The sequence below is a fragment of the Lepus europaeus genome, chromosome 21, assembly GCF_033115175.1.
Source record: "Lepus europaeus isolate LE1 chromosome 21, mLepTim1.pri, whole genome shotgun sequence".
In the NCBI taxonomy this organism is placed as follows: Eukaryota; Metazoa; Chordata; class Mammalia; order Lagomorpha; family Leporidae; genus Lepus; species Lepus europaeus.
Window position 1 is genome coordinate 12775540 of NC_084847.1, and position 27817 is coordinate 12803356.

Sequence of the window (27817 nt, forward strand, 5' to 3'; positions counted from 1 at the left end):
CTACGGACATGCGCCTTCTCACGGACTCCTCCCAGTCACTCTTGGAACTAATTAACCATGATTATCGGCCGCATCTCACAGCTGGGCAAATGAGGCTCAGAAGAATGCAAATACAAGGTCACATGCAAGGGTGTCGAACCCCTGGAGTGAACAGTGCCAACCCCTGGGGTGAGCCTTCGGGTTAACCCGGGAGTTGGTTTTTTGGATTTTGTTACATAGTCGAGACAGGCTGTGATGGAAGAGGTGGAAAGCAGGGCTTGGGCTGACCGCTGGGCAGCCGGCAAAGCACCTTCAGGCCCACTGGGGAGACTGCACCTGCAGCCAGAGCAACGCGGAGGCCTAGCCTGGGAAGCTCGGCCCAGAGCAGCCCAAACCCAGTGCGTATGCTGCTGAGGCTTGGTCAGCCTGCTGGGTGGCCTTGAAATGGCCCTGAAGTCGGGCCATGGGTATTGGTCACTGACATTCTAGGGCACAGGCAGAAGTTTTCTGATGAGCACAGGATGTTTGGAAAACTGTCTTTAACGGGAGTTTTAAAAGAAAGCTTTAAAGGAACGTGATTAGGAGTGATGAGGAAGACACTTGTAGGGATGCCAATGCACGCATCAGGTTGAGTTGATAAAGAGCTATTAGTTAGGAGGCCTGAACCACCTGTGCTAAGCAGCACATGCGCACATTTCATCAACACCTTCACATGTGATCCTACAGGACGGCACTGCTACCCCCCCCACACACAGAGACTTAAGAAACCAAGTGATTGGGGCCGGCACTGTGGTGCAGTGGGTTAACGCCCTGGCCTGCAGTGCCAGCATCCCATATGGGTGCCAGTTTGTGTCCCAGATGCTCCACTTCCAATCCAGCTCTCTGCTCTGGCCTGGGAAGGCAGTGGAAGATGGCCCGAGTCCTTGGGCCCCTGAACCTGCGTGGGAGACACGGAAGAAGCTCCTGGCTTCAGATCAGCACAGCTCTGGCCTTTGCAGCCAATTGGAATGAACCATTGGATGGAAGACCTCTCTCTCTGCCTCTCCTCTCTCTGTAACTGACTTTTAAGTAAACTAATCCTTAAAAAGAAAGTGATTGACTGCAGGTTGCAGAATGGGGCAGCCAGGCTTCAAACCCACATCATGGCTCCCCACTTGCCCAGGCTGTCACCTGCTTTGCAAACCTCAGCAAGAGAAGCCTCAACAGGGGGATCTTACTAAGACACAGGTTTGGAGCTGGGAGCTCAGGGGTGGGGCCCGAGAGTGCGCCTTGGCAGCCAGTTGCCAAGCGATGGAGATAGCCCTGGTCCACAGACAACGGCGTGAATGACAGGGGTGTGGGTATCCTAATAGTCTCCCTGTTTGCTCAACCACAACCTAAGCTGTTGCATTGCGTTCCATTGCTATGGAACAAACGACCCCTGAAATAACACAGCTTGGGAGGGTCGGATCTAGGGGAGCCTGGTGGGGTGCGGCTGATTGAGATCTCCTGAGACTGCTGTTAGCCTGCCGTGGGTGGTCTCAGCTAGAGGCTCAACCGCACAGGGGGATCTGATGGCAAATGCGACAGGCTGGGGGTCTTCCTGATCTTGGAAGTGGCATGCCATTGTTTCTATGGTATTCTGTTCATGCCTAATGCTCGCAGTACAGTGTGGGAGAATGCCAGGACCTGGAGTTGATCGGGGGTCATCCTGGGTCCTGGCTACTGCACCTTATGAAAAGTCGGGTCATGTGACTGCTCCCTCCAAGACCTGATCGCCACCTGAGTCGGAATAAAATCCACAGTTCCAACGTCCAGACGCACATTCGCACTCAACCGTACGGGGTCTGGTCCCTAACAGACCACTTTCTTACCTCCTCCCCTACTCACCCCCAGTTCCTGCCCTATTTATCTTAAAATGATTCTATTTATCTGAAAGGCAGAATGATGGAGCCATCTGCTGGTTCACTCCCCCGAATGGCTTCAACAGCCGAGGCTGGGTGAGACGGAAGCCAGCAGCGCAATCCGCATCTCCCATGTGCGAGGCAGGGCACTCGGGCCATCCTGTGACGCTTTCCCAGGTGCAGTAGCAGGGAGCTGGACTGGAAGTGGAGTAGCCGGGGCTTGGACATGGGATGCTGTGTTGCAGGCAGCAGCGTAACCTGTGCCACAATGCCACCCCCGACTCCACTTTAATCAGGTTTTCACAGATGCCCTGACTGTTCCTCAAACATGTCTAGCACATTCCCAGCCCTATGGGCCTTGGCACGTGCTTTTTCCCTCTGCCTGGAGTGGCCTGCGTTCATGTCTGTTCTCACACAACACCTGGAGGTCGCCCTGAACACAGTCCTCATCTAGAATAATCTGTTCTCGAGCCCTGGGGTTTGCTTTCCTTTGTTTCATGGTATTTATTTGCAGTAGGTGGTGGTTCAGCAAGGAGGAGATGGTCCTGCCCCATTGATGTTGAACTTGGCCATTGAGATAGATGTGGGAGTGACATGTGCCAGTTCCCAGCCAAGGCCTTAGAATGCATCCTGTGTGTGTTTACTCCCCCCTCCTCCTGAGAGCTGCTTGCTGTGAGAAGAGCGTGCCCTTGGGAGCCTGCTGATCTCAGAAGAAAACTAAACAGAGCCCAGTGCGGTGGAGCCCAGCCGGGAGCAGGTGGTGTCGGCTTGGTCCGCAGCCATCAGAGAAACACAAATGGACGTTGTAAGCCACTCAGTTTGGGAGTGGTTTTCTTTTGTTTTTAGAGACGTGTTTGAGGGACCAGCACTACTGCACAGTAGGTTAAGCCTCTGCCTGCAATGGTAGCATCCCATGTGGGTGCCGTTCATGTCCTAGCTGCTCCTCTTCTGATCCAGCTCTCTGCTATGGTCTGGGAGGGCGGCAGAGGATGGCCCAGGTTCGTGGACCCCTGCACCCATGTGGGAGACCTGGAAGAAGCTCCTGGCTTTGATCGGCCCAGCTCTGGCTGTTGTGGCCATCTGGGGAGTGAGGCAGTGGGTGAAAGACCTCTGTTTCTCCCTCTCTTCCGTCTATACCTCTGTCTCAAATCTCTTAAACATTTTAAAAGGACTATACAGAGCGAGCGAGAGACAGTGACCTGGCTCACTCCCTAGGTGGCCACAACAACTGTGGTTGGGCCAGGCTGACACCAGGAGCTTCTTCCAGGTCTCCCACATGAGTGGCAGGGGCCCAAGCACCTGGGCCATCTTCCCCTACTTTCCCAGGCACATTAGCAGGGAGCTGGATCTGAGGTGGAACAGCCAGGACTCGAACCAGTACCCATATGGGATGCTGGCGCTGCAGGTGGTGGCCTTAAGTGGCAAACTTGACTATTTGTACATAGACTACTGTAAGCTCCTTGGGGGTAGGGACTTGTTCTTAAAAGTGTGCCAGGTAGTCCAGGACAATACCTGCCACGTAGTAGGTACGCAGTAAAACCAGTGAGTGGATATCAGTGCGCATTTTGTCTGTTTGCAGTGCCTGCTTGCTTAGCTGTACTGCCTTCAGATTAGCCCCTTTAACTGCAAAGTGTTTGTTTGTTTTTTTTTTTTTAAAAAAAAAACTGCTTGCATGGGGATTGTTGACTGCATACACTCTACCAGGAAAACGTGCCTCGCACCAGGCTGCTTGCCGTGGTCTGTGTGCCCAGTGCCATCTCTCTCTGCCTGGCCACACCAGGAGTCGGCCAGAAAGGACAGCCTTCCGTTCTCGGGCTGCTTTTGGGGACACTGGGTCACCTGGGTCGGTGGCTCTCCCCAGGGGGAGCAAAGCCAGAGAGATGGCGGCTGAGCACTCACAAAGGGAGGAAGCCGTGCACCCCCACCCCCACCCCGGCCTGCACAGCTGTGCCAGGAGCCGCCCCTCTAGGCAGGGAGGAAGAGGAAGTGTGGGAAAACTGCAAAGCCGAACGACAACATGGGGAAGTCGCAGACCCGGGAGGAGGCAGAGGGCAAAGGGGAGCTGAACCTAGCATATCAATCGTTGAGGCTTTCAAAGAGGAAATTAAAGAAACCGGGATCAGTCGTGCCGCCTTGGGGCTCGCTGGGGTTGGGAGTGTTCTGGGTGACGACCTCGGAACGTTCCACTCATCTGTGCGTTCCCCTGGAGGTGCTGATGGGGAGAGCAGCCCCCCAACACTAGATGCAAAATGGCTCTGCAGCGTCAGCCCGTGCCTGCTACCTGGAGTGGCCCAGTGGTTCAGCGACCACTTGGGATGCCCACATTGCACATCTCAGTGCCTGTTTGCAATCATGGTTCCTGCCTGGGAGCCGACAGATGACGGTTCCTGCCACCTGCGTGGGAGACCCAGATTAAGGCTGGTGGCCCCTGGCTTCAACGTGGCCTAGCCCCGGGTGTTTGGGGGGCTATAGGGGATAAAGCAGTGGATGATAAACACACAGTATGATAAATACAACTGTACATCGATTACAAAGGCAAGTCGCCGGGAAGACACACACCTGTTCATGGTAGCGCCACCTAAGCAGCAGTATTGGGGCAGGCAAGGAGCACAGGCCTTGTCCTGTACTTGAAGCCACTTCCAGATAGCATAGTTTTTGTCCACAATAGGGACTTTTCACTCAGCGAATTTTCCCATAGGAAACTGATGTGTAGCTCCTGGCACAGCTTCCAGAGTGGCTGAACGAGGTTGCAAGGTAACACCTGGTTTCGCATGGTTCTTGCCAAGAGCACAGGGCTCCTGCCTGCTCCCCGGAGCTGCTCCGGAGTGGTATCCGTGGTGACCGGCCCCTGCCTGCCACATTCTCCCGGCGCCATCCGTGGTTTACCTTCTGCAGACACCATGGACTTAGCCGCTGGGTGGAGGAGCGTGCCCGGTTCTGTCGCCATCGCTGTGGTCTCGGAGAGGAGCGAGGTTCTCTGCTCCCCCTCTTTGCTGGCATCCTGGTTAGCCTTCTCATGTACCAAGCAACCTTCCAACAGCACACAGAAAAGCGATGAGGGGGCCGGCGCCGCGGCTCAACAGGCTAATCCTCTGCCTGCGGCGCTGGCACACCGGGTTCTAGTCCCGGTCGGGGCACCGGATTCTGTCCCGGTTGCCCCTCTTCCAGGCCAGCTCTCTGCTGTGGCCTGGAGGTGCAGTGGAGGATGGCCCAAGTCCTTGAGCCCTACACCCGCATGGGAGACCAGGAGAAGCACCTGGCTCCTGGCTTTGGATTAGCGTGATGCGCCGGCTGCAGCAACCATTGAAGGGTGAACCAATGGCAAAAAGGAAGACCTTTCTCTCTGTCTCTCTCTCTCTCTCACTATCCACTTTGTCAAAAAAAAAAAAAAAAAAAAAAGGCGATGAGGGGAGCCTGCCTCTGAGTATGGCCCTTCAAACCTTTCTAGATCAAGTAGGAAGTAGAGCTTCTAGGACTTTGTAAACGGGAGAGGTGCTGATCCTGTCTGCCTGCTGTCCATGGTTGTAGCAAGATGTGGCTAAGAGAGCAGAAGATTGTGTGGTGCACAGTTTCAGAGGCTCAAACTCCAGGTTTGTGTGTCGCGGGTATGGGCCTGGTTATCTTAGTCATTATTGTAGGTTCTTGACCCCACAGGTGGAGGCACGAGTGAGAATGGGATTTAAGAGTGTGAACTTGGACTTGTCCCACGTGGAGGGACACCTGTCGTACATGGGCTGGGGAGCTGACCATGAGAGAAGGGAAGCCAGAGCATGGCCCCCAAGCAAGGTCAAGGGCAAAAAGAGGGTCTCTCTCTCCTGTTACCAGCTCCCTTACGAGGTGGGGGTTGGTGCCTTAACAAATGGGGTGGGATCTTAGCATGCGTGGAGCTTCCTGGGATTTTTCTTGGCACTTCTATGGGGTCCTCGTGGCATTTCCTCTTTCTGGGTCCCTGATGAGACCAGGATATTGGATTGATAGGAGAGGAATCAAGTTAGAACTCAGGGCTGGCAAATTCTAGCTCGTCTACCGCCCCCGCCCCCCACTCTCTGCCTGGCTTCCCATTATCAGCTCATTTGTTGGCCTCTGGCAAGGCCCCCTTGGCTACCTTACATCACAGTGCTGGCATCATGGTGGGAGCGCCTGGGAGACAGGCAGCAGGAGGACGGGGAGGAACTGGGTCATTTTGAGACCACCCCCCAGTGACCTGATTCCTTGGACTAGGCCCCAACTCTTAAAGGACTCACCTCCCCCCGACATTGCCACACGGGGGACCAACATATGAACCCTGGGGAGGTGCCCTTGAACTGTATCCGAACCTCAGCATGGGTTTATCTATCACGTTCACTTTCCTGCCGCTCATTTCTGCATGGAGAGCTTACAGAACTTTCTCGAGTTTTGCCACGTTTTAATCCTCACGATAACCTGGGCAGCTGTTAGTGTCTTTGATTTAGAGAGAGAACCTGAGACCTGGAGTTGAGTGGTTGCTCTGGGATCCTCCAGCTGGCAGTAGCAACGTCAGTTCTGGTGCCACGGTGGGTTGCAGCCTGGTTGCATCTTAGAGTCTTTTAAGAAACGACTCCTCTTCTGTTCTGACTTCGGCCAAGCGAACAAGAATCTCTGGAATGAGGCCCTGGGTGTCAGATGAAAATATCTGCGGATGACTTGGCTGCGTGGCGAGGTCTGAGACCACTCCAGTCTCTCGTAGAGCTCACACGTGTGTTTAGTCCCCTGCAGGGTCAGGGTTCGCACCTCCTGTTTCTTCTCTCATTGGGGCCCGTCCGTGGAATGCTCAGCAACCAGGAGGAACCCAAACAGGGGAACCTCAAATGCGTCAGGCCTGGCGAGAGCAGCCCAGCTCTCAGGCCACGTGCTACACCGCTCCAGTCACGTGACGTTCTGCAACCAGTGAAACCACAGGAGCAGGAAACCAATCCCTGACCTCCAGGGAGTGAGGGGCGGGCACTGACCACACCAGGGCCTTGAGGAACTTTGGTGGGGGCTGGACAAATATTCCATATATTGACCATGGGGGTGGGCCGGCTGTATACAGTTGTCAGAAGGCAAAGGCTACAGAGCTCTTGTATGTAAGGAATACCTTAACACACCTGATTGAAATATATATATACGAGATGAGACCCCTATACCCTTACTAGAAGGGCTAAAGGGAAAGACTGACCAAGCCAAGTGTTGATGGGGACGTGGAGCAACCGGAACCCCCATACATTGCTGATAGGAATGCGAGGTTTATTAAGAGGGAGAGAGGGGGCTCGGAGGACCGACGGAGCTGAGCCTGGATTCTGGCTGGACCTCTTACGCTGTGTAACGCTGAGGTTGCAGGCCTTGGTTTGCTCACCGACACACACGATAACCGTGGTACGTGCTTGCCACCTTCACAGAGCAGGTGTAAGGCAGACAGGGGAAAATGCTTGCAGAATGCCTAGAACGGCGCTTGCACGTAGTAAGGGGCCACAAACTCAGGTGTTGCTGTTCTCGATACTTCCTACCATCCTTCTTATGACTGACGTCTCTGGGCTTCTCAACACAGGGCTCTGTCTCTGTAGCACTCTGCTTGTTCTTGGCAAGCCTTTCAACACAGGTTTGTCAAGCAAGGGAACAGAAGAAGCCGCGTGCCAGTGGCTAGGCACGAGGCCTTCCCGTGAGTGGAGCGCAGGAGGGCTGGCGGCAGCCGTCCGGGGAGCGTCCCATCCCAAAGGCGAGTGCTCCGCTGTCTGGATCCCCGGCATAGAACCAAGTTTTCCTAAGGTTAGAAGGTTCAGGAATTTTACTCTACTTGTGCAGTGGGATTTGTGGAGGTGGCCTACCTCCTAGTGCGCTCATAAACATTTCCCACGTGTAACAAAATGCTCAAAACCAACCTCAAGCGTGTGAATTTTAAAAATTTGAGAGGGCCTGGAGAGAAGATCTGAGTTTTCTGGTTGAGAACATGCATAGAAGTGAAAAGTGATTAAAATTGTACTCGTGAGTCAGCAAATACCAAGAGGATGCCACAGGGAAGATAAAATCCGTGTGGAATTCTCACGGGGGAACCTGGACAGACATGGTTCACGGAGTCACAAAGGGTACAGCCCGCCCCTCGGAGGCTACGATGGCTGGGTACCACCAAGAGTTGGAACTGGGGGCAATGTGAAACAGCGCCCCATTTTTAGCATTCCTTTTGCACAATATCATGTCTGACTTTGGCAGTTTGTCCACCTGCCAGCGATACCAGCGAATGGAAAATCAAGCGCCAATGTTGTGGCCTAGTGGGTTAAACTACTGCTTTCGGTCCCGGTACTGCCTATCTGAGTGCCAGTTCAAGTCCTGGCTACTCCACTTCTGATCCAGCTCCCTGCCAATGTGCCTGGGAAGCCAACAGATGATGGCCCAAGTGCTGGGGCTCCTGCCACTCTTGTGGGAGACCTGGATGGAGTTCCTGGCTCCTGCCTTCAGTCTGGCCCAGCCCTGGCTGTTACAGCCATTTGGGGAGTGAACCAGCAGAGGGTCTCCCTCTGTTTATTTCACTTTCTCTTCCTTGTGCTCTCTTGCTCCCCCCCTTTCTCTCCTCTCCCCCCTTCTCTCTCGCTCCCCCCCACCCCCCCTCCCACTGGCCATGGAGAAGCTGTCCTCCTCCACGTACAGGGCCTCTGGCCACAATTCCTGCTTTCTGCAAACTCGGGAGGAACTACAAAACCTGTTCTCCCTCCTGCCAGACGAGCAAGCGTGTCCAGGGTCGCTGGGGTTTTATCTGGCTTTGGCATCGGCTGTCGCCTGTCTGCCTGGGTCTGCCAGATCTCCTCCCAGTAGAAGGAGTCGCTTTCCAGGAGGAGCAAATTGGTCAGAGCACACGTGAACCACCACCGGCTTGTATCCCAGGCCTTTGCCTTGCTGGGGGCTGACCCCGTGACCGCGCGTGTGCCATCCTGCTGTCCTTGTCGGTCAGTGAGGTTGAGACTCCCAGGAGGGGGTCTTTAGGCAGAGTGAGCCTGCTGCCCTGGAGCTGGAACCAGGCCTGTCCACATGGCTATGCCATGGTGAGGGCGTCTGAGAGCCAGGCAGCGCCTTGTGGTCTCGGGACACACTGCGTGAGCGAGCCCTGGGCTGGAGTGGAGCGGGTCTTCCAAATATTACTTTTTCAGCAGCTTTTGCATATTTAGGCAAATGCATGGAGTTCTAAAAAGGCTCAGGAGAAATAGTCTAATGGTGGCAAATCTTAAGGGAAAAATATCACTGCCATACTTAGCTTCTAAGCTGTTACTTAATGTTTTTTGTCCTTTATAAAAAAAAAAAAATACGTACTTGAAAAATCGTTTGACAAGTAGACAGAAGCAAACAGTAACAACATCACCCCCTCCTAACACTGAACAGTCACAATATTTTACATACCTCTTGCTGGTCTATTTTCTATACCAAGTTCTCCCTTTTAAAATTGATTAAGATGTATTGCTCAGGCCCCTGCACCCATGTGGAGATAAGAAAGAAGCTCCTGGCTTCGGATCGGCCCAGCTCTGGCCATCGCAGCCATTTGGGGAGTGAACCAACAGATGGAAGACCTCTCTCCCTCTCTCTGGAACTCTGCCTCTCAAGTAGATAGATTTGTTTAAAAAAAAAAAAAAAAAAAAAAAAAAAAAAAAAAAAAAAAAAAAAAAACATTTACTCACTTGAAAGGCAGAATTGGAGGCAGGGAGGGAGAGAAAGAGAATCTTTTAGCCCCTGGTTCATTGCCCACATGGCTCCAGGCTGAAGGTAGGAGCCTGAAACTCCATCTGGGTCTCCCACGTGGGTGCAGGGACCCTAATACTTGACCCATCCACCGCTGCTTTCCCAGGTGCATTAGCAGGGAGCTGGATCAGAAGTGGAGCAGCTGGGGCTTGAACCAGCTCTTGTAGGGGATGCCAGCATCGTGGGCAGTGGCTTCACCTGCTGTGCCACGACATTGGCCCCAAACTCTTTTAACCTATGTGGATATAAGATATTTTATTTTTTATACTATAGGCAATTTCCATCTTGTCATCCTACTAGGTGTTTATGATATTTCATTTTTGAGAAACACTAACTGAAGACATGAAGGCCTCATTATTATTGAATGTGGTTGTAGTCTAACCACTAAAAGATGCCGCATGATTTCAGAATGACCCTCAGCTTCTAGACTGTGTCACGGACATGTGCTCCGCTGCCTCCTCCCCACTCCAGCCACCGCCAGGCTATGTTCCCCTATCGGCTAGCAGCTGCCAAGACCGGTGGTACAGGAGAGAGGTGTGCACATCGGCCCCTCGGCCACCATTTCCCAGGCTTCTCAAAGCCTCCTGTCCCTTCAGAGTTGTGCAGTCTGTAACCCACACGACCGACCACGCCAGCCCTCCCTTTTCCTGCTCTCCAGTGCTATGTCCTCACGCCCCACCCACCTCGGGCAGCCTTCACGCTCCCTCTCTGCTGTATCCCACCCAAGCCTGCTCCTGGGGCACACTCAGTATACTTTGGGGGAGTGGCGGAAGGGCCTGGGCTTGGCCTCCAGCTTCCCCAGACTCCCAAAGCAGGGGCTCACTCTGAGTCATCAGTTAACCTCGGAGAGAAACCCAGACACACGTGCAGACTCACGGGAGGAAGACCTAGAACATGCAACCGCCTGTGCCTGAGCGAGTTCTGGCTCCGTGTGTTTGCAGGAAGATGCCTGCGTATACACTTACATACAACACACGCATACGTATACCGTAGCATCATCAAACTTGTGAGGCAAACCTTAGTTGACTGACAAAGCTAGTCCCAGCGTATCATTAAGGGCAGAAAATGGGCACTGGGAAAATTTCCTGTATAAGTAAGAAAAGTGAATGCCATCTTTGAAAAAACTTAAATGCATTATGTATTTTCTGCATAATCAATATATATTACTCGCCCAATTAAACAACCTAGGTATGTTTTGAAAAAAAAAAAAAAAAACAGCTCTTTCAAAAAGATGGATTTATTTAATTGAAAGGCAGAGTGCCAGAGAGAAATCTTCCATCTGCCGGTTCACTCCCTAAATGGCATCAACAGCCAGAGCTGGGCCAGTCTGAAGCCGGAAGCCAGAAACTGCATCTGAGTCTCGCGCGTGGGTGGCAGGGGCCCAGGTACTTGGGCCATCATCTGCTGCTGTCCCATGCGCCTTGGCAGGGAGCTGGATCGGAAGTGGAGCAGCTGGGACTGAAGCCGCATTCCGATATGGAATGCCAGTGTCACAAGCAGAAGTTTAACCAGCTGTGCCACGACGCCGGCTGCAGGGGCACAAACTGAGATGCCCCTGGGACAAACTGAGATGGCCACACTGTGCAAGTGAACCCAAAATTTGAGTGTGTGTGCCAGTATCCTCCTGTGTGTACAAGGAACCAGGAGGCTGGCTATCTTTGTACTGAGAATTTATCACTGGGGCTCTAGGTCGTAAGGACAACCTTAGAGAGGATCCACTGGGGTTACTGAGAACCATGTCAGCGGGGCCCAGCCCTCCTCTCTACCGTCTCAGCCACGGTTGAGCCTGCAGTCCTTTCTCTTGCTGCTGTCAGTGTGGCACCTCGGGTCACGTTGTGGGGAGACTTGCTCCCTCCCAACATCGTGAACTAATCCCAAACCAGCAGGATGCAACGACATCTGAGTGTCCCAGCTGCCAGGGTGAGACCTGTCACCCTGGAAGCCCAGCACTGGGCTTAAACCGAGCCACTTCTCCTCGGGGGTCATGCATCCCCCATGTACATGAGTCAGGTGCCAACGTGCAGATAGTCAGTGTTCTCTGTAGAGCAGAGACCAGAAGCTCCGTTCTCTGGTTGGTTATCTCGCAAGGTTACCAAGGGGCTGCACCAGCCACCTCCAACTGTGTTCATCAAATTGTGGGTGACGATGGGTGGCCTCTGCGACTTGGTTGTCACAGTGCCTGGAAGGGGGCAGTCGCTGGCTGGAGCAAGGGGCTGGTGACTGCACGCTGGGGTGGGCGTCGGGGCTGAAGCGGGATGGAATAAAACCAATGAGGAGAAGGCGTGCGGCGCATAAAGCAGGGAGAATATTCGGTGGATTCATTTGGTCTCTGCCTCCTAAATCATTAAGGAGATATTCCATTCACGGCCCCCAGGAAGCTCAGTTTTTGAACATCACGAGAGAGCAGGGTTTCTCAGTGGTTGCTGGTTGCCTCTGGCAGGTCGCCCACAGGGCAGAGCACAGGTGACTCGTCACCGATGACACAGAAAAGGCGAGGTTTCGCAGGACCAGATTGAATTCCTAACATTCACATGGATTTACACAAAAACCCAACCGGCTTTGTGTGTGGGAACAATCTCAGTTTTCCACTGCTGGTCGAGGGTTTTGAGACAGGGCGGGTGTGTGTGTGTGTGTGTGTGTCTGCTTGTATAGCAGCCCTTGGTGTCCAGTGGTAAAACACCAGCATTGGCCACACTCCCTGTGCAGGGAGCTGTGCAGGACAGATCGCTACAGACCGCGCTCTCGTCCCGTGACATTGCTGCTGGCATGGTCCGTTGAGACGTGGTTATTCTGAGATGCCTGGCTGGTGCTGTGAAGATGGCAGGCTTCTGGGCTTGGAGACTTCGTGGCGAGCGGATCATTCAGCCCTAGAAGGGAAGGAAGCTCTGACGCGCGCTGTGCTGTGGCTGGACCTTGAGGGCTGGGTGTGGAGTAAGATGTTCAGATCATCCAAGGACTGTGGGGGTGGGGGCTGTGGTTCCTGGGAGCCAGCATGGAGGGAGGGGAGTGGCCAATCAATGTCCACAGATCCAGAGTCTTGGCTGAGAGTGATGAAGAACCTTCTGGGTGGTGGTGACGGTCGCCTGACATCCCGAGTGTGCTTAGGGCCACCGCACCAGACATTTAAAAATCGCTAAGATAACACGTTTTATGTGCGTTGTGCCTCACTACACTTGAGTCTTGATGGGAGGATTTATTGTTTCGTCCATGGTAGTTGAGAAAACACAAAGGTTAATGCTGACCAAGTTAAAAACCTTAGCTAGTGTAGAAAAATTCTCCCGGGGAACGGGTGTTCAACCGAGCAGTTAAAATGCCACGAGCCTGGGTTTGGTTCCTGGCTCCGGCTTCCTCCCGAGGCACACCCTGGGAGGGAGCCGTGATGGTTCCTGCCACCCACATGAGATACCTGGATTGTGTTCCTGGATCCCAGCTTTGCCCCAGCCCAGCCTCAACTATTGTAGGCATTTGGAGAGTGAATCAGTAGAAGGGAGATTCTCCCCCGATCCTATATATATAAATAAGATATATCTACCAACCACTGACTGACTCCCCAAATGCCGGGCCAGGCCAAAGCCAGGAGCCAGGAACTCCATCTGGGTTTTCCCACGTAGGTGGCAGGGACCTAAGTACTGGAGCCATCACCTGCTGTCTCCCAGGGGGCCGGGATCGGCGCTCTGACTCCAGTATGGGATGCAGGCGCCACAGCGGCATCTTAAGCACTGTGCAAACCCTCCCACCCAGGGAGACTTGGGCGTCCACTTCTAGAGTCACTGAAGGTCCCGTTTGCCATTCGCAGGATGTTCAGTCCTTGCTGCAAGGATCGAAATTCCAGCTTGTATCAGAAGAATGCGTGACCACAAGGAACGAAGGTACGGCTGCTTTTTTCCTAGTTACTTCAATTTCTGTGTCGCTCAGGAAGTGTAAAATTCTCCTTCTAAAGTTTGCAGTTGGGTGGGTTTTCTTATCGTCACAAAGCGGCTCAGCCAACACCACTACCTACTTCCAGGGCATCTTCACCCATGCAGACAGAAGCTCTGTACCCGTCGGCAGTCACTTCCCGCCCTCCTTCCCTCCAGCGGCTGGCAATAGCCAATCTCGTTTCTGTGGCTAGATTGTCCTGTTCTGAACATTTCGTTTACACATCACACAGCACGCAGCCTATTGTCTCTGGGTTCTTTCATGAAGCATAAAGTCTACAGCGTCCATCCATGTTGTAGCACGTAACACAACCCCATTCCTTTTCATGGCTAAATAATATTCCATGTGTGGATGAGCGCATTTCATTTACCCGCTTACGGGCAGAGGGGCTCAGACTGTTTCTGCTTTTTCTTTGACTGGCAGAGTGGATAGCGAGAGAGAGAGACAGAGAGAAAGGTCTTCCTTTTTGCCGTTGGTTCACCCTCCAATGGCCGCTGCGGCCGGTGCACCGTGCTGATCCGAAGCCAGGAGCCAGGTGCTTCTCCTGGTCTCCCATGCGGGTGCAGGGCCCAAGCACTTGGGCCATCCTCCACTGCCTTCCCGGGCCATAGCAGAGAGCTGGCCTGGAAGAGGGGCAACCAGGACAGAATCCGGCGCCCCAACCGGGACTAGAACCTGGTGTACTGGCGCCGTAGGCGGAGGATTAGCCTGTTAAGCCACGGCGCCGGCCTTGTTTCTGCTTTTTAACCACTGTGAGAGCTGCTCCTAGGAACGTTCATATCTAAGTGTGCAGACAGGTGTCTTTATTATGTCAAATATTAAAATATCACTGGCTCATCACACAGAGACTCTATGTTCTAACTCTTTGGGGAACCGCCAAACTGTTTTCCTGATTGGCTGCACCGTTTGGCCTTTTGCGTTCCCATTCGTGTGTGAAGGTTTCCGGTACTCCATGTTCCCCCCAACACGTTACACTTGTTAGTACCTTTCTGATGATTGCCGTGCTAGCGAGTACGGATTAGCATCTCGGCATAGTTTTGGTGGGCATTACGCAGTGACCAGTGGTGCTGGGCATCTCTTCTTGGACTTCATGGCCAGAGTGCACAGTCTTCAGAGAAATGTCTGTGCAAACCTTTGCCAATCTTGAGACTGCATTCGTTGTGTTTATTGTTGGATTGTGGGAGTTCTTCGTGTGTTATAGATATTGGATCTCTATCTGATAGATGATCTGCAAATTCTGGTGCCCATGTGGGATGCCGGCACTGCAGGCAGCGGCTTTACCCGCTATGCCACAGTGCCGGCCCCTCTGGAGTCCTTTTCAATCATGGTGTTCTTGGAAGCACAGAAGCTTTTAATGCTGATGAAGTCCAATTTATTTTTTCTCTTCTGCTTATGCTTTTTGTTATATAAGCCTGTATAATCCAAGCATGAAGGTGTGTGTGTGGGGGGGGAAGATTTTTGTAGTTTTATAGCTTTCATTTGGGTCTTTAATTTTGAATCAATTTTTGTACGTGGTATGGAGTAGGGAGAAGTGTGGCTGACTTTATTCTTGGGCGTGTGGGTATCCAGTTGTCCCGGAACTGGTGATTGAAAAGGCTACTTACTCTTCCCTGCACTGAATGCTCCTGGCATCCTTGCAGACAGTCGGTTGATCACGAATGTAAGGGTTTATTTCTGGACTCTGATTTTGTTCCACTCCCTATCAATCACTCTCGCTTTGTTCCTTCTCAAGATAATTTTGACTGTTGTGGGTCCCTTGCATCTTCGCATAAACTTTAGAATCGGCTTGCCAATGCACACCAAAAAAAAAAAAAAAGCTGGGTTTTGATAGCGATTAAACTGAACCTGTGGATCACAGGGAGAGTACTGCCATCTTTACAAAGTCAAGTCTTCCAGTCGCTGACCATGGAATGCATTTCCGCTCACTTACATCTTCTTTATTTCTGTGATATTTCCTAGGTCACAGTGTACAAGTCTTGCACCTGTGTTGCTAAATGTATTCCTAAATGTTTTGTTCTTCTTGGTACCGTTGTAGATGGAATGGCTTTCTTAATTTTCATATTGTTCATTGCTAAGTATATAGATATATAATTGGGTTTTTTTTTAAAGATTTATTTATTTATTTGAAAGTCAGAGTTGCACAGAGGAGAGGCCGAGAGAGAGAGGTCTTCCATCCGATGGTTCACTCCTCATTGGGCCACAACAGCCAGAGCTGCACCGATCTGAAACCAGGAGCCATGAGCTGCTTCCAGGTCTCCCATGTGGGTGCAGGGGCCCAAGGACTTGGGCCATCTTCTACTGCTTTCTCAGGCCATAGCAGAGAGCTGGATCGGAAGTGGAGCAGTCAGGACATGAACCGGCACCCATATGGGATGCTGGCGCTTCAGGCCAGGGCATTAACCTTCTGTGCCACAGTGTCAGCCCCATATATAATTGGTTTTTGTATATTGATCGTTTATCCAGTAACCTTGCTGATTTTTTTTTTTAGTGAATTCCTTAGTATTTTCCACACTTACAATCATGTCATCTATGACATGGGTAGTTTAATTTCTTCCTTGATGACTTACATAGCTTTTATTTTTCTGGCCTGATTTCTCTGGTCTCAACTCCCAGTACTACGTTAGACTGAAGTGGCGAGAGAGGATGTGTTCCCTTGTTCCTAGCCTTAGGAGGAAAGCACCCAGTCTTCGGCCATCAAGTAGGACGTCAGCGGTAGGGTCTTCACAGATGTCCTTTCCCAGGCCGTGCGCGTCCCCTTCTCTTTGCAGTTTGTTGAGTGCTTTTATAGGGAAAGCATGTTGGATTTTGGCAAATGTGTTTGCAATGTCCATTGAGATGATCACACAGTTTAAATTTTGATGAAACAAAATCATACTATATTTTAAAAAATGCATTTAGTATATATTTAAGGTTTGACTTTTCTCCAGTTGTTTCTCAGCAATGCCCAAGGTACTCACGCCTGTCAGACTGCTGTGTTTCCTCTCAGTTATACGTGAAAGTTATATATAAAATAGGTTTTAATTAATTATTTTTTTAGATTATTATTTGAGAGGCAGAGTTACAGAGAAAGGGAAAGACAGAGAGAAAGGTCTTCCATCCACCAGTTCACTTCCTAAATGGCTGCAGTGGCCAGAGCTGGGCAGGTCCAAAGCCAGGAGCCAGGAGCTTCCTCTGGGTCTCCTACGTGGGTGCAGGGGCCCAAGGACTTGGGCCACCTTCTGCTTTCCCAGGCCATAGGAGAAAGCTGGACCAGAAGTGGAGCAGCCGTGACTCGAACCAGCACTCCTATGGGATGCCAACACTGCAGGCAACGGCTTTTACCCACTGCACCACAGCGCCGGCCCCATTAGGTTTTAATTTAAAAATGGACACTACATACATGCTCTTTCCACTCCCTGGGGGCCCTTTAGCCACCCCTTCCCTTTCCTTTAAGGCTGAGTCCATGTCCTTTTTTCCTGTGAGGTCATCCAAGGTCATTCCTGAGGCGGGCACCTTCTCTTAGTGACGACCTAGGATCTCTCCCTGCCCCTGGGTCCCTTAGGTGTGCTTTGAGCATGGGAGGTGTTCAGGGGCTCTGAACAGCTGAACTTCCACATGGAAGACACTGACCCCTCCCACCCTGCCGAAACATCTGTGTAGCTCAAGGAGCACTTGCAGCCGTTGTGTGATGATGGTGCGAGAGCCACAGTTACACTGTGAGCCTTCTGCTCTGACACCTGTGTACTTGGCGGCGTTTATCGGTGTGATGAGCTGCATTCGGCCGGCTTGCAAGACGGTTTTTCAGGCCATTCCCATGGCACTGCGAATAAGCCCCACAGCACTTCGCCTGCGAAGGTTGGGGGGCAGTGGGGGCATGGGGCAGAGGGTCTTGCCACATAGGAGAATCAGGACAGTGCCTCGCTTTATACAACAGAGCTTCAAAACGTTTGCAGAAAGATGGAGTTAAAGAGAATGACTTTCCATGAACTTGCTAAACATACCCCACATCTCCACAAACTTCTTAAACATGTTGGTTTCATCTATTTTAAAAGGCAGAGCAGCAGACATCCCCCATCTGCTGGTTTAGTCCCCAAATGGCTGCAACAGCCAGGACTGCCCCAAGTCTAAGCCAGGAGCTCAGAACTCCATGCCGGTCCCCCATGCGGGAGGCAGCAGGCCCAAGTAACTGAGCCATCATCTGTTGTGTTCCAGCATGCGTTAGCAGGGAGTTGGATTGGAAGAGGAGTGGCTGGGGCTTGAGCCAGCGCTCTGATACGGGATGTGGCCATTTCAAGTGGTGGCTTAGCCCACTCTGCCACAGCGTCTGCTCTTCCACTGAACTTTTCGAAGCCACCTCACTCTGTTATGTACTGGACTACAGGATATGATTTGAGTTGGCTCAACAGGCTAATCCTCCGCCTTGCGGCGCCGGCACACCGGGTTCTAGTCCCGGTCGGGGCACCGATCCTGTCCCGGTTGCCCTCTTCCAGGCCAGCTCTCTGCTGTGGCCAGGGAGTGCAGTGGAGGATGGCCCAAGTGTTTGGGCTCTGCACCCCATGGGAGACCAGGAGAAGCACCTGGCTCCTGCCATCGGAACAGCGCGGTGCGCCGGCCGCAGCGCGCTACCGCGGCGGCCATTGGAGGGTGAACCAACGGCAAAGGAAGACCTTTCTCTCTGTCTCTCTCTCTCTCACTGTCCACTCTGCCTGTCAAAAAAAAAAAAAAAAAAACTCACTGTTTTCTTGCTTTTTGCTCATCATTTCACAAAAGTGGAACAGCAAATAGAAAAAAAAAAAAAACAACAACAACACTGACTCGAGTGTAACAGGCTTGAGTCTGACAAGTGTAAAACACTGATGGACAAGGTGGAATTCAAGAAGCAGGTGAAACCAGGACACTTTTCCCCTGGATTGGACTCCCCTGGGCTCAAGCTGTCCTCCTGGTGTTCAATTGTGTAGGAGAAGGACTACAGTTAAGAAATACGGGAAACCTACATTGCCAAAGATGATGTCTAAATGTGGGGCCAAAAGGGGGATTTTGTAACTGTTTAAAAACATCTTGGGCACAGATGATCACTTTAACAAGCATGTCTATTTAACCATTGCACCTGCCTTCAGCTGTGTTTATTTATTTATTTGCAAGGCAGAGTTACACACACACACACAGAGGGAGAGAGAGAGAGAGGCTGACTTCCATCTGCTGGTTCACTCCCCAATTGTCCACAACACCCAGAGCTGCACCAATCCAAAGCCAGGAGCTTCTTCCAGGTCTCCCACATGGACACAGGGGCCCAAGGACTTGGGCCATCCTCTACTGCTTTTCCAGGCCATAGCAGAGAGCTGGATCGGAAGTAGAGCAGCCGGGACTCAAACCGGTGCCCATATGGGATGCCGGCACTGCAGGTAGCAGCCTTACCCACTATGCCACGGTGCCAGCTTTTCAGGAATGTGCCTGGGAGGAGCAGAATGTCTGGGCAACGTGACCTTGGACATGAAGCGCCCGTGACCAGGGCCAGTCCCACAAATAGGTACACAACAAATAGTCACTGGCTGACCGATCCTAGCTCATTAGGTTGAGACTAAGTCTGGGAAGGATAGCCATTGGCTGGTGTGTTTATCTCAGTCTCTTTCCCCTGCATCAGCTCAGAGGAATGCATGGATAGAGATCTCTGTTTCCCACATCAAACCACTGCCATCTGTGGCAGCGTTGGCCACCACTGCTGTCAAATCTCAACTCGTCCTTGGCTAACGCTCAGCTCTCAGACCTGGGGGAGCCATGCTGCCTCCCAACAGGAGCTCCGTGCTCATGTGGATGCTTGCTAATGTTGACACTCTGCTAGCCGGACCATCAGCACGGGTGTGTACCCTTTTTGGCATGAGAAACATACACCACTCTCAGATGTATTGAGTAAGATTTTTTTTTAAAGATTTATTTCATTAATTTGAAAGGCAGAGTTACAGAGAGGCAGAGTTTCAGAGAGGCGGAGAGAGGGAGGGAGGGTGGGTTGTCTTCCATTCATTGGTTCACTCCCCAGAATGGCTGCAATGGCCGGAGGTGGGCCAATCTGAAGCCAGGAGCAAGTGCTTCTTCCCCGTCTCCCACGTGGATTCAGGGACCCAAGGACTTGGGCCATCTTCCACTACTTTCCCAGGCCATAACAGAAAGCTGGATCGTAAGAGGAGCAGCTGGGACCTGAACCGGTGCCCATATTGGATGCTGGCGCAAGAATTTTTTCTTTTTCTTTTTTTTTTTTTTGTCTTTATTTGTTTATTTTATTTTTTTTGACAGGCAGAGTTAGAGAGAGAGAGAAAGGTCTTCCTTCTGTTGGTTCACCCCGCAAATGGCCACTATGGCTGGCGTGCTGCACCATTCCGAAGCCAGGAGCCAGGTGCTTCCTCCTGGTCTCCCATGCGGGTGCAGGGCCCAAGGACTTGGGCCATCCTCCACTGCCTTTCCAGGCCATAGCAGAGAGCTGGACTGGAAGAGGAGCAACTGAATCCGGCACCCCAACCAGGACTAGAACCCGGAGTACCGGCGCCGCAGGTGGAGGATTAGCCTAGTGAGCTGCGGCGCTGGCCAAGAATTTTTTCAAGTACATCCTTTCTGAAGGGCCACATGACCATACCCATCAGGAGCTTTAAAAAGAAACTTTTTGACAGAAATACCGTTCCCAGGGGATGGTATTGTGACATGCAAGTAAAGCTACCACCTCAACACCGGCATTCCATATGGGTGCCACTTTGTGTCCCAGCTGCTCCATTTCCAATCCAACTCCCCGCTACTGGCGTGGGAAAAACAGAGGAAGAAGGCCCAATTGCTTGGGACCCTGCATCCATCTGGGAGGCCCAGATGAAGCTGCTGGCTTCAGCCTAGCTCAACCCTGGCCATTGTGGCCACTTGGGGAGTGAACCAGCAGGTGGAAGGTGTCTCTCCTTGTTTCTCCCTCTCTGTCTGCAACTCTGACTTTCAAATAAGTGTTTCTCTTCAAAAAAACCAACAAACCACTCCTGGGGCCAGTGCTGTGGTGCAGCGGATTAAAGCCCCAGCCTGCAGTGCCTGCATCCCATGTGGGCACCTGTTTGAGTCCCAGCTGCTTCACTTTCGATCCAGCTCCCTGCTGATGCACTGGGAAACCAGCAGAGGCTGGCCCAAGTCCTTGGGCCCCTGTGGCCATGTGGGAGACCCGGAAGAAGCTCCTGGCTTCAGATTGGCCCAGCTCTGGCCATTGTGGGCACTTGGGGAGTGAACCAGAAGATGGAAGATCTCTGTCTCTACCTCTCTAACTCTCTTTCAAATAAATTAAATCTTTAGGAAAAAAAATACTGCTAGAATTCCTCCTACATAATGGACAAAGATGACCACACACAAAGATGTGCATTTTTTTTTTATAAAAGTGAAAGAAAGGACATAGCTTCAAAGTCCCCAGGAGGAAAACAGTTGAAAAAGACAAATTGGAAAAGAAAAGGTGCTTTTCTCTAGGTTGAATATTTCTATATCCTGTTACATATTAAGATTTTTAAATTTTAGAAAGCTTTATACCAAAATGTTAAAGAACAATTATCTTTTGACTTAAAAGGATTTTTCCTGCTTTGTCTGAAGTTTTTCTGACAATGCTTTTGTCTATAAAGACAACGTATTCCCCTCTGTACTCATAGAGTATGGTTTTAGGCAACACAGGCTGGTCAAGACAACTTTGAAAGGTCGGAGGGAACTCGCACTGATAAAATGTCCAAGTCACTCTTGGAGACCTGCGCCACAGAGCATCCTACCGCGGAGGTCGGGATGCGGGATGGAGCATCTTGTTGCAAGTGTGTCTAATGTTTCTTCCCTGGGCCCCCCTACCCCAGCACTGAGCCCAGGCTGCGGCTGCACGCAATGCTTACCAGATAGGCTCTCCAGAAAGCCTGAATGCAAATCGCCGCTTCTTCCTCCGTCAGCAGCAGGGAGAGCATGATTGGAGGCCTCGGGCTGAAAAGGAACGAGGCATGTGAGGCTCCATGCTTCAGCTTTGGAGTAACCTTGACAACATAACACTCTCTGGTGAAGTTCTCAGAACGTAACAGTGTCACCGTTCATAGAAAATGCATGTTCAACTTGGCATTTTGTATTTCTCAATCTGGGATGGAGGGCATATGTATTCCTTTATTTGAAAGGCTGAGTTACCCAGAATAGGAGATGACATCCACTGGCTCACTCCCCAAATGTCCCGCAATGATCAGGGCTGGGTCAGGCCGGCTGGGTCAGGCCGAAGCTGGGAGCCAGGAGCTCCCCCCCGCCCCCAAGCCTCCCGCGTGGGAGCACGCTCACTGGACGCTTGTGGGCTGAGCGGCTGCCTCCCTGAGGGGCGTGAGTAAGGAGCTACTGCCACTGGGTTAGAGTGGAAGAAAGAGGGGCGCACGGGGGTGGACAGCATGTCCTAGGGAGATCACCTACTGCCTGGGAAACACAGGGAGTGGCCCAGAGAGAGGGGGCCAGCAGCTGTCGGCCATTAACTAGAAGACAGCCCTTTGCCTAGAAGCAAAAACCACAGCTGCGGACAGCGCCTCCTCCGGGGGGCTCTAGGGAGATACCCTGGCGGATATCCATCCATGGGAACCTCTGCAGGGGACTCCGCTGAGCAAAGCCGAGCTGGCACCCGTTCCACGGGGGAGACCCGACCGCGCCTCTGGGTCCAGCTGCCGCTTTGCAGCCTTAAGTACATTTTTCACCGCGGATGTCCTGCAACCCTGGCCGGTTCTCCAGCTTCAGGAGGGCAGGAGGAAAAGAAGGAAAAATCTCGGGACAGGGACACAAGGGGTGGGGCCGGCCCAACAAAGGCCTCTCACAGCGGGGGAAACCCTGAGCCGATCTCTGCATCACAATGACATCTCCGGAGAGGGAAAGTCCGTCCTCCAGGGCCTCTAGAGCTGTAATAGGAGGCCACCTGGAGTGATGGATATCCCCGTTCTGGCTAAATGGCCACCACCCAGCTCCCAATTCGAGACTGGGTAGGAGAGACCCCCAGGAAATCGGGCCAAATGTAGGGGACGGAGTCTCCGGAGAGGAGTGACAGGTGCCTTTGGGTCAGATGAAAACTAAAGAGGTGACAGCTCATCACCGGGGAGCCGGGAGAGGAGGAGAGATGAATGTGTCAGTCACCCGAGAAGGCAGCTGAGGCTCCTCCCAGGCCTGCCCTGGACACCCACCCCCACCCACCCCACCCCACCCCCACCCAATCCCGCCGCAGACATGTTCGTGTTCAGTCGGGCACAAGAGGCTTGCTGCCTTGTTTAAGAACTGTTTTCTTCTTTTTTTAAAGATTTACTTTTTAAATTGAAAGGCAGAGTTAGAGAAGAGGTGGGGGGGAGGAGAGAGAGACAAGGCCTCAACAGCCAGAGCTGGGCTGGGCTGAAGCCAGGAGCTTCTTCTGGGTCTCCCGCATGGGTGCAGGGCTCCAAGCACTTGGGCCATCCTCCGCTGCTTTCCCAGGCGCGTTAGCAGGGAGCTGGATTGGAAGTGGAGCAGCCAGCACTCGAACCTGTGCCTGTATAGGATGCCAGTGCTTCAGGCAGCAGCTTAACCTGCTACGCCACAGCGCTGGCCTTGGGAACTGCTTTCTTAGTGCTGCTCTTTTTTCATGCACTTCATTTCCCAAGTGCAAATGAAGTATAACTGACTCCTCTGGGTCTCCCCCATGGGTACAGGGGCCTAAGCACTTGGGTCAGCCTCGGCTGCTTTCCCAGGCCATAGCGGGTAACTGGATCGGAAGTGGAGCGGCTGGGACTCGAACCAGTGCCCATATGGGATGCCAGCACTGCAGGCAGCTTCCATACCCACTATACCACAGCTCCGGCCCAATACCTAATTTCTTAAAAATACAAGTTGATTTTGGTGCAGAAAGTTTTGAAATACAGGCCTGTAAGGAAGTCTTCAGTACCTTCGTGGAAAATGTTATGGAAGAAACGACATGCAGAAGTAGAAGCAAGAGGTTGTAGTAATGCCAACGAGGGGTCCCGAGCCGAGGGACATAGGCCAGCCCCAGAAGCCAGAGGACCAGGTCTCCCCAGAGCTCCCAGGGAGGCCAATAGGGAAACTGACTTTGCAACTCTAGTGGCTCGCGCCTCCCCAGCAGGAAGACAGGGAGGAAGCAGCACCATGCAGCCTGCAGAAAGGGCCCCCCCCCCCCCCCCCCGTGCCCCCTCAGCCTCTCAGGATGCCGGTGTCCCGAGTTCCGGAAGCAGCCTTCCTTCCTGCGCACACACGAAGCGCAGAGGCCATTTACCGTGCGGGGTGGGGGGAGACTCCTGGCTGCTGAGGTCCCCCACCCGGGAGTCTGTTCTTCCACGAGACAAAGTCGCTTCCAAGGCTTTTTGGCTCTCAAAAGGGCGTGGCGGCGTTGAATTGCAACCTTGAGCGCAGGACGCCCGCTGTCTCCTGGGTCGCTTTGAAGGCAGGAGCGCGTTGGGTCCCTGGGCACATAGAGGCCACCGCACGGCCAGCGCTTGTCCTCACACGGCACCGTGGTGCCTTTGTTTTCGCCTCACTTTTCGGTCATAAGATACCTTTCGCCAACATGAAAGCATCGTGGGTTTTGTTTTTTTTTTTTTCCTCCCTTTTGCTCGGGGAGAGAACTGCTGAAAAGACACGTCAGCCTGCTTTAGCTTCCTCTTTTCTACGATCTTTGTTTCATGGAAGGTCTCCGTTTTAATGATGTCTTTTATGAGGCTTCTCCCTGGGGGACAGGAGGCCAGCAGGGCTGCGCTGCGCTTTTTGTTTTTTGTTTTTGCAAAGGGATCTGACCGACTTTCTGTCAGTCCTCTTGGGCAATTCTTTCAGACACAAATAGGAGACTAAACTTTTCCTGTTCTTAATATGCTAGCAGATAATGACCTGGCCTCTGATGGGCAGGTTGGGTTAGGACCCTACACTTCGAAAGAGGATGGTGATTAGGAATAAAGTCTATAGGATGTCTAGTATAACGCACCAGTGTGTGAGATGGGGGAACACAGCATCCCGAACAAGTGGTGGTTAGAGCCCGTGGTGGACTGTGTCATTGCTCCCCGTCCTGCAGGGAAACTGTGCATCCCTCCCCCTGGCCATACACCTTGTGGTTCCTCCCTTTGGGAAGTGTCCCCTTCCGCTGGTGTTGAACTTGGCCGTTTGACCCGCATTGGTCAGGGAAAGGTGAGAAGTGATGTTCACCACTGCTCTTCTTGTGCCATCGCAAGACTGAGGGAGGAGGCTGCTCCGGCATCCTAGGTCCTGGATGGGAAGTGATGTGGAGCAGAGCCCAAGCTGACACGTGGCCAATGTATAAGAGGGTGAAGGTTAGACCTGCGGTGTTACAAGGCTCTGAGACTTGGTGGTGGTGGTGGTGGTGGTGGTGGGTAGTTAGTGCTTGCTACTACAGCAGAACTTAGGGAGAGATGACTGTCAGAGTACTGGGGGTGGGGTAGGAGGGGCCATACCACAGAGCAGGACATTTCACTTGCAAATGTCAGGAACTCAAACTGCCTTAAACAAAAGGGCTCACTTAACTGGCAAGGGGGAGAGAGTTGAATTTCCATATGGCCAGGTGCTGAGGCTCAGAGGAACATCACAGGGGCAGGCATTTTGTGCGGTGGGTAAGGTGCCCCTGGGAACGGCTCCACCCCGCGGCAGAGTGCCTATTCAAGTGTTGGCTCTGCTTCTGACTCCCGCTCTCTGCTAATGCACACCCTGGGAGGCAGCAGGTGATGGCTCGAGTCGTTGGGTCCCTGCCACCCACAAGGGAGACCTGGATTGAGTTCCCTGTTTCTGGCTTTTGCCTGGTTCGGCCCTGGCTGTTTGTGTCTGTCTCTTTTTAAAATAAAATGAAAGTAAATGACTTAAATTTTTTTTTTTAATTTTAAAAAAGATGATTGTAAGGACACAGACCCTTGCTGCCTTTCCATTCTGTCATCTCGGGCTCAGGGCCTTTAGGTGGTTGATCTTTGCAGTTACAAGCTTCGAGCTGCTCAGAGCAAAGTCTGGGGTGTCGTAGAGCAGTGGGCTGAGCTGCTCGGGACGCCTCGTCCCATACTGGAATGCCACTGGGATGCTGGCCAAGCCCTGGCACCTCCACTTCTGATCCAGCTTCCTGCTAACGCATCCTCTAAGGCAGCAGATGATGGCCCAAGGGATTGGGTCCCTGGCACCCACATGGGATACTCAGATGGAGTTTGGGGCTCCCAGCTCAACCCTGCTGTTGCAGCCATTTGGGGAGTGAACTAGAAGACGGAAGATAAGTCTCTGGTGCGCTCTTGCTCTGCTTTCCAAATAGATCAAAATAAGCTAAAGCTTAATAAAAAATGAAAATCTAAGGGAAAAATGTCTTGGGATTAACTCTGCGTGAACTGATTTGGGTAGCCGCCCTGGCGGTCAGGGAGAATCACCGATCTGATTGGCCAGACCTGGGTCACAACCCAGGCCTAAGCCAGAGGCGGAGTTGGCTCCCTGAGCTGCCGGAGTTGAGGATGGCAGATGGGTGATCCTTTAGGGACACAGGGGATCCTGTAACCCAAAGAGGGAGATCAACGCAGAGCTGGGAGAAGCATAAATGTCCACCCCAGAAAGCAACAAAATGGAATGTATGTCCTTCAGTCTTAACAACTGTTCTTCATTCCTAAAGTAATTCTGCAGAAACTATGAAAACTACAAAGCAGAGAGGAGAAAACAGAAGGCATTCACGTTCCTGCTACATGGAGTGGAACCTTCTTTTGAACCTCTTTAGAGGCCTGGAGTTAGTTTACTCCATGATGATCCTTGGACATTCCCTATCAGTGGATAATTTACCTAATATGTATATGGTACACACAATAGATTTTCGTTACTTCTATAAGCGTAGGAACATTTTTTAAATGTCTCCAGCTACATACAAATGTAACTGTAAGAGGAAGTTAGGGAAAATGAGTGGGCAGTTGGGAAGGGGTGGATGGAGCCTGTGGGAGAAGGGCCCGTCATCTGTGTGACGAGCAGTTGGCAGTCACCGTGACAAATGATCCCAACCTCCCAGCTGTGATCTGATGGTATAATCACATCGAGCTTCCAAGGCAGCTGGGCCTGGGAGACCGTCCTACCAAGAGCAGTAAAGACCCATGCTCCCCGGGCTGGCAGGTCAGATTATTTGAGGCACTGATTGCTAGCAAGCACACAGAGCAGTTGCACTGTAAAATTGAGACCTAAGATCGGGATCATCAGTCAACATTTCCATTTCAAATCCTTAAATGACCCCAACAAATGGCAGAGCTCAGTGGTCTCATGGGGCTGATTTTCTCCCAGTCTCAGTTCTGATCACTTTAAATACTAGGTGACAGGAGACAGAGCAGAAGTGGGGACCTCACTCATTAGCCCCAGCACTGGAGCCCAGCTGCTGGGGTGCAAATCCTGACCCTGTGATTGACTGGCTTATGTATGATGTCAGTGACCACTCAAGGCTCTTGACATTGACCTGCCTAGGCTATGGAAGACTTTTGAATCCACAAACTTCATCAGTATTTAGACAAGGTTATAAACTAAGTGCAAGTTCTCTCCTCCATTTAGAGAAAAGTACATTCTTCTTTGATGACCACTTCTTTCTGCTGGGGTCTCTCTCACAGAGATCCTTTATGTAGAACATTTTTTGCCACAGAGTCTTAGCTTTCCATGCCTAAAATGCTCTCATGGGCTTTTCAGCCATTCCAGGAAGCCTTAAGGGCTGATTCTGAGGTCTGAATGTTAATTAAAGTGATTGTCATTCTATGAGTCTGATGGGTGGAATGCTTCCCATGTTGGACTATTCTCTCCTTTTTAATTTTATTATAATTACCTGACATTTGATTCTAATTAATTGTCACTTTAACACTTAATCCTATCTATATGTTCACTTTAACACTTAATATGATCACTGTAAAACTTAAGATGACATTTTTACCACCTAGCTTAATGAGATTTGGGGTCCCATGACAAATTTTTAAACTATACCCTTAGAAGTAAGTCCATAGGAAGGTATGCAAAACTATACAGCTTTACAGTTACAAATTTTCTCCCACCTCTCTTATTCTCTTATTTTTTTACTAAGATCCATTCTCAATTAACTTTATACAAACATGATTAAGTCTATGTTAAGTAGAGAGTTCAACAAATAGTATGAAGAAGGAAGAAAAAAAAATTGACAATTGAGACAAGGGCTATTCAAGTCATTGTTCTAAAAGTGTCAATTTCACTCCTACAGATTGCCATTTAGGTGCTCTATTAATTCTCACAGATCAGGGAGAATATTAGCTGTTTGTCTCTATGGGACTGGTTTATCTCACTAAGTATGATGTTTTCCAGATTCATCCATTTTGATGCAAATGACCAGA

General features: G+C 51.6%; 1 protein-coding gene across 1 annotated transcript in view; it reads right to left on the bottom strand.

Moving 5' to 3' along the window:
- The window catches only part of IQCK (IQ motif containing K), a 124311-nt gene that overhangs the window by 29643 nt on the left and 66851 nt on the right, over positions 1-27817 (bottom strand). Inside the window, exon 7 of the mRNA XM_062180962.1 lies at positions 21362-21446. Coding sequence (XP_062036946.1) covers positions 21362-21446 — 85 coding nt within the window. The remainder of the gene's footprint in view (positions 1-21361; positions 21447-27817) is intronic.